The 7,493-nt window shown below is 39.0% G+C and overlaps 1 protein-coding gene across 2 annotated transcripts in view; it reads left to right on the top strand.

The window, feature by feature from the left end:
• Positions 1–1,083: 1,083 nt before the first annotated feature.
• pax7a (paired box 7a) overlaps positions 1,084–7,493 on the top strand; it is a gene marked incomplete at both ends in the record, with an annotated part of 66,224 nt that continues 59,814 nt past the window's right edge. Inside the window, 4 exons of one of the 2 annotated variants that reach the window (XM_080727816.1) lie at positions 1,084–1,171; positions 2,398–2,633; positions 3,389–3,533; positions 3,787–3,915. In XM_080727816.1, coding sequence (XP_080583942.1) covers positions 1,084–1,171; positions 2,398–2,633; positions 3,389–3,533; positions 3,787–3,915 — 598 coding nt within the window. The remainder of the gene's footprint in view (positions 1,172–2,397; positions 2,634–3,388; positions 3,534–3,786; positions 3,916–7,493) is intronic. The other variant, XM_080727817.1, reaches the window with a different exon arrangement.

The following is a 7,493-nucleotide window of genomic DNA, read 5'->3' as shown; positions in this document are numbered from 1 at the left end:
GCTCATGATTTAGATAGTGTAGCCAACACGTTATTACGGTTCGAAAAAAATTGTAAGTTATGCCTATTGCCTAATCCTATATATGTGAATGTGACATCTGGTGTGCAGATATGGTAGGCTATATTTCCAATATTATTTAGCACGAGCTTTAAAAATAATAAATTTATATCTATACAAATTAGGAGACAATTTGGCCATATACATTTGAATATAGAACAAAATGTGAGGAACTTAGTTGGCAGACCAGACCTCACCTGAATCAATGAAGCAAATAAATTAACAAAATAATAACTTTGGCTAGGGAAAGTGGAAACTAAATTATTTTTTAACTCAGTAATAGTTGTCAGCGTTTGGCCAGACTGTGACATACAGGAAATATCAAAGGCATGCTATAGAGAACAACAACAAAAAAGCGAAAAGTCTGTATGTTATTTTGATACAATATATTTGTAATGTTGCTGTGTAGATCGTCGTCTTATGGTATAGCTATGATGAATTAAAAGTGGATTGTGTGTTCTCTGGATGCTGGCGCTGTTTCCTGATTGGTGGGCAGAGCGCTGGTTGAAGCCTCTCTCTCTCTGTCTCGGATAAAAGAAAGGCTGCTGAGCCTATGGGAGAGCTGCATGTCTCCTCCTCCAGCGTGCGGAAAGTTGGCCCCTTAAACTACTTCCACCCTGCAGCCAAGAAGCAGACGTTTATATCAAAACTAGAAACTACTGACCACAAACCATATCAAGAGAAAGAATAAAAAACACACTATTCAGTCACAAAAGTGTATGTGTAGGCTTTATCCCCCCTCCCTTCTGAATTATAGCCTACTATACACTCTTCCCTGACCGGGGTTTTATTTTGGCAATTTCACTGACGAGCATCACCACTTTTTTTCCCCCCGTGGAAGGCTTTATCCACAACTTTCTCCGTTTGGGATTATATGTTTCGATAACTGAGACTTGTTTTTTCTTTTTCTTTTTTTTCTTCTTCTTTTTTGCATTTGAAGATATTCTGTTTTTACATCTTCGTGGATTTTCTTTTTGACTGGACTTTGTATCAGAAGTAGATCGGTGTTTTTCTTGAGTAGCTAGAATGGCTACTTTGCATCAGGGAGCAATGCCTCGAATGATGCGCCCTGCGCCAGGTCAGAACTATCCGCGCACTGGCTTCCCTCTGGAAGGTAAGCGCAATCAATCACTTTTAATTACACCACCATTATACTCATCGTCAGCTTATTATCAGCCTATTAGATACGTATGCAAGGTGTGTATTCAACCATTAGGCTAAATGATGACCATAACAAATTGTTATGCTAAGTAGACGATAGTCTGTAGCTACACAGAAGTTGGGCTATACGGTATTTTGACAGCAGTGTTAACATGCAAATGAAATAGTATCGTTTTTAAAATGACACATTTTTTAAATTGTAGTGAAATTGTGTTTTTTTTAAACTGATAGGGAAACTGTCTGCATGCTGCATTAGAGCACCTTTGTTATAGCCTATAATCAGTTAGCTACAAATTACATCAACCAAATCGTTAATTCTGTACGGCGGGTTTGTTGCCAAGACATTCGAGACGTCTCAACACATGCTGCGGAAAAAAGATCAATTTGTATTTGCATGCATTTATGGGAGCAGTTTTCCCATTACGTCCAGTTCGTGCTCAAGAGCTCTGAACTAAAACGCACAGAAACCACGTAGCCTGCAAGTTACTCAAAGCTCTGGGATTTGTTGAAGTGGCCGCATGCTGGAAATGGCAACAATACACACAGCAACGAGAGGACTCAAAGGATCACATCAATATTTGTACAGCATGACTAGGAATAATCAAGGTGCAAAGTGGCACCACTCTTTAGTGTCTCTTGAATTTGAAATTGGATCGTGAAGTGCTTACATGATCCTGTCAGCCTCCAGACTGACTGCAAACGGATTTAGCAATGATGTTCCTTTTGAAAATGTATAAAATGATGATGTTGAAGTGACTAGCCCAATTATTTGGCCCAGTTGTTAGCTCTCACAATTATAATGTGCTATCAAATAGTCATACGACCTTTGTGAAACATATTACAAAAAAGTGCCAGTAATATTATATCAATTCTTAATTTCTAGTAATATTCAATTCAATTTCAATTCAAATGAGCTTTATTGACATGAGAAAACATACGTTTACATTGCCAAAGCAAGTGTCCAGTGAACTTGACACTTGCTATAATTGTATTTATCAAATAGTCATACCACTTTTGTGAAACATATTAAGATGACATAAAGTGCCAGTATTCTAGCCTAATAATAAACACTGTTTCGTTTTTCTCTCCATGTTGAACACCTATAACTTGACCACCTCTGCCTTGACATTTCAGGATATGACAGTTTTGATGAGACTTGCATTGTTTATTGTGGAACAGTGTCGACCCCTCTGGGGCAAGGCCGGGTCAACCAGCTCGGCGGAGTGTTCATCAACGGGAGGCCTCTGCCCAACCACATCCGACACAAGATAGTAGAGATGGCGCACCACGGCATCCGACCCTGCGTCATCTCGCGACAGCTACGCGTCTCTCACGGCTGTGTCTCCAAGATCCTCTGTCGGTATCAGGAGACCGGTTCGATTCGGCCCGGGGCCATCGGAGGCAGCAAGCCCAGGGTGAGTGGAATCTCTGGGGTGGCATGACTGGATGGCCACCGTTGCTTGACGCCTGTATCATAATATCATGGAGCATAATAGGCTATTGGCCTTTTACCTGTAGCATATGCATCTATGGCTAGTAGCTTACAGTGATTCCCAAACTTTATAGCTCAAGACATATTTTAATAAGACGTTTGCCCGGGACCCAAACTCGTGAAAATAGCAGATCTACAAGCTGCTTTTAAACATTTGTTTTCTAATTTATAGAATGTATTCGATTTTTTCCTTTTTAGATTATTTTTTCCCCCCCGTGAAAATCTTAACTTTTTGGGGTATGTTTTTTTTTGAAAATATTATTTTGAAAAAATTAAGGGACCCATAGAAATGTGTCCACGACCCACAAATGGGTCCACTGTTTGAGAAACAGTGGACTATAGTAGGCCTATACAACAAACTTTGTAGGCTTCTAATAGACTAACTTAAATGTCATCGTACGACGGTGTCCCTTGCCAAAAGCAAGCTACACCTTCGTGAAGAGTATACAGGATTTAATGCTTGTTTCTGTATGCGCTCGAATGCAGACAGCTATGCTATACTTTAAGTGAACAAAAACACGGCTATACACAATTCTCTTCAAATTGACAATGTGTAAAATTATTGCTCACAGCAGATGAAGTGATCCTTTTATATTAAAATGTGTTTCGACTCCCCTGCCCCTTTCTCGTTTCTTTTTCTTTCCCTTTCCATCGCACGTACAATTTCCAAACCTAAAGCAGGTGGCAACTCCGGACGTTGAGAAGCGGATCGAGGAGTACAAGCGGGAGAACCCCGGCATGTTCAGCTGGGAGATCCGAGACAAGCTGCTGAAGGACGGGGTGTGCGACAGAAGCACGGTTCCTTCAGGTGAGGCTCCATCTGGTAAGCACCCATTTCTTATTATCACTGAACAACCACCTTTCAATTGATTCCCAGGCTATTATATGCGGGCCATAGACTAAATCAATTAGATCCCCCACTGTCACAATTTTTTTTATCGGGTACGTTTTGTTCGATAGGCCATTATGTCAATCAATTAAAACGTCTAAACTACATTTTGACTTCACATGTGGCTTTTTTAAGGCCTAATCATCGTTTTTTTTTATATATATGTTTTTTTTTTCATCATCATTAGTGAGTTCCATCAGTCGCGTTTTGAGGGCCAGGTTTGGCAAAAGAGACGACGACGATGACTGTGATAAAAAGGATGAGGATGGAGAAAAGAAAACCAAGCATAGCATCGATGGCATCCTCGGTGACAAAGGTAAGTTTATAACGAACAGCAGCATTATGGGCTATTAAAAGTCAGCTATAATAAAATAAAAATAATTATAATTATTGATATTTGTATTGTAATTATAAGTAATAAATATTAACATAATATTAGGTGTATTGTATAATAATTAGTTAATAATTGGTGCATTATTAAGAATCAATAATAGATTTACGTGAATTTAATTAAAATCCTAATTTCGTGGATTTTATCAAAATAATAATAGATCTAATAATAATTATCATTACCTATAGAGTTTATTTTATTTGTATTTTGTTTATTTATTATTATTATCATAATTAATATTATAATAATTATTAATAACATTATTATTACCGGTGGTATAGGTTTAAGGTATTTGGATGGCTAACACAAATCCATCTCTCTTGGGAAAATTCTCTCACATCCACGGTGGGCTAATAGCCATAGTAGCTGCCTGGCGAATGTATCCCTGCTACACCTTTAACTCCGACTCCGAGCCAACAACAGTTACCCGATCACTTAATTATTTATGAGAGCCCGGGCGTTTAACTACTGCAGAAAATTAATTTGTATAACAAACCCCCCCCCCCCCCCCCCCCCCTCACCGATTTAACGAGCTCTAAACGACAGCTGACAGTTGACCCATTTCACAATCAATGTCAGAGACGGATCATCACTTGTCAGTTAACGTAAGGATCTACGTCCGCTTTTTAGGCGGGGCAAATGATTTCACTATATAGGCCTAACAGCCCTATAGACAAATATCATGCTTTTTAATCGAGTCAAATATCAAAGATGTTTTGACACAAAAATATATACACATGCCTATTGCCTATACACATTTTTTTTATCTTCTTTTTTTTATGTGTAGTCCTATTACATCCTATGCATATTTTTAAGCTAATGGCAAAAGAATGCATGCACCATGCGTTTCCAAAAGCGATACAAAGGTCGCCCTTTAGATCATCAAACATGTGAGAACTGGGTTTAGATAAGACTCCACAAAAGGCTCCTTCTTCTCCTTCTTTAAAACGAGACTGCCAAACTTTTTTTTTTTTTTTTTTTTCAAACTTGAAGATGAACCTCACTTCATTGATGCTTTTTCTAAAGTGAGAAAGAAGACTCCAGTCCAAAGGTTCAAAAGCAAATCCTGGAAAGCAGGGCAGCAGCGGGGAAAGGGGGAATATATAGCCCTGTCTATTCTCATTCAAAAATATCGCAAAGAGGAGAGAGAGAGAAAACTTTGGACAAAGGGCAAGGATGGACATAAAAGGAAATGAATTATTCAGTACGCCCCGCTGGTAGATAGTTTTGTAATATTAAATAATAGCCTGTTGGAGTTGAAGGCGTTTAATAGTGCGGAGCGGTCCATTCTCCTGTCCCACCAATGATGAGCCCAAAAATATGTAGGCTACTGTTTATGAAATATACACCTTTTGCAAAACGTCCTTTCCTTTCCTGCATGAATTGCAGCCACTTCGACATCTCTTAACAAATACTAGAACTGCTGGGTTAAAATGTACGGAACAGTAAGCGAGAAATCTCGAACTAATTCAAGTTTAATTGATGAGTTGAGACGCTTAACTAGCTTGTCATTGCATTATCATTATTGATTTTCTAATGTTGATACGAAATGCCCCATAATGCCTGTCGTTATAGGCTATTAATCGCGTTTCCATTTTTAGTGCTTTTTTTTTTTTGCTTGTGTTTAAAATTGGAACAAAATTACATTCTTAAAAGCGACGCGTCCCCCCCTCCCCTCTCCCCCCGTAATGCAGTTTATAGACTGCCATCCATCCATCCATCCACCCGGATGGCATTTAATAACGTTAATACTTATTAGAGTAAGTACTGGAAACGATGCCTCGTGAATAGGTGGCTGTGTTCGTGCAGGGTGTAATAGCTCGCAGGCATGGTAAAAATGTATTTATCCCCAATCAGCCCCTCGCTCAGAGTTTCAAGCACAGCCCTTATGTGGAAAAGGTTTTTTTTTTCTAAGCAGATTAAATAGAGCCTTTTATTTCTTTTCACTTTCATCTGCAGAGCGCGGCTCAGTGGCTCGCCCAGGGCACAAAAATTCATGAGATTTTTGGGGTTTTACTTATCCAGATTTTAAGACTTTATTTATTTATCTATTTGTTTATTTGTGTATTATGGATTTATTTTATATATTTTGTTACATCACGCCGCACCTTTATTAAAGGTGAACAGGGTATTATCTATGATATTTTGTAGAAGTTGTCAAACTGGCACTATAGACACATTTCAGGTTTCTCGTAAAACAGAATTACAAGAAGAAATTTCAGGAAACATGCTTTTTTCACAACGGGAAAGCGGTGTCTCGAGCATATGGGTCATTCCTGCACACACACCGTGGTGTTGTAGCCTGTAGCTGCCACTGATTGCCAAGTTTATTTATAGCACGTGGTTGGTTCTCAAACCTTTTCATGTCAAGGACCCCTAAATTCATATGTATATTCGACCAAGGACCACCATCTGAAAGGATGCTGTGCCAGGGACCCCCATAGAAGATTCATGTTGTTAAAATGTTTCAAAAAATATTAGGCTATAGGCTAGATTGTTTTGAAATATAGTTGCTATAGATGTACTATTTTCAAGTAGCAAATGTTTATAAAGTGATTAAAGTCATTCTGATGCTATGCCTAACACATTTTGCGGAGGACCCCCCTCAAGGACTTCCGGAGGTCCCCGAACCACACATTGAGAACTACTAATAGGCAACGGAGAAAAAGGTTGCGCCAGGGCAAACAAAAATTAAATAAAAAATAAAACAAATCTGTAAAAATCTTTTATTTGTGCAAGCAGGCTGCAGTGGCAAACATGCACACATCGTTGTGAATCTTTTCTCCTGAAACACACCGACCGATCCAACAAACTGTCGACAGACGACGGACACTTCAGCAAATCGCCGGATTACCTGAGGTTCTTAAATCTAATCAAACAGCGGCCAGGCGGGATTTCTGAGCATTTGGGGATGATATAATGAAGTCAGACAATGGGCTACAAAGCTCCAGGTTATAGGGGGCTCCGCGTGCCATATATTCAATTAAATGACCACGGATGTAAGATTTATCCAAATCCATCCATGCAAGCTTGTTTCTGACAAAAACAAAACCACACAAAAGAAGCATTGTTCGTTTGTTGGTTATTATTATTATGATAAAGAAGTTGTTTTCAACCAGTGGTCTGGGGACCACTAGTGGTCCTTGAGGGGGTCCCAGGTGGTCCCCAGCTAAATGATGGAGAGTTGGTAACCAAATGGACTCTTATAGATCTTTAACTCTTGAGATTGTAATATGAAACCATTTTACGCCCTCATTGGTTAAATTATTGTTATTGTTAAACATCTGCATTATAGACCTACTCGATTTACAAGAAGTTTAGAGAGTGTAGATTTTTGCCTGTTGGTCTCTCCTATATCTCACATCATCAATACAGCATGGAATTGTGGACAAAATCTTGTCCAACATAACAAAATGTTCTAAGTTTTTCGTCTGAGAGGCTAAATCTCATCAAGTGGTGGTCCGTGGCTCTAATGCCGCATAAATAATGGGCCTTGATATGAA

This window comes from Nannobrachium achirus (genome assembly GCF_963921795.1).
Source record: "Nannobrachium achirus genome assembly, chromosome: 6".
NCBI classification, from domain to species: Eukaryota; Metazoa; Chordata; class Actinopteri; order Myctophiformes; family Myctophidae; genus Nannobrachium; species Nannobrachium achirus.
This window is presented reverse-complemented; position numbering and strand designations above follow the sequence as displayed.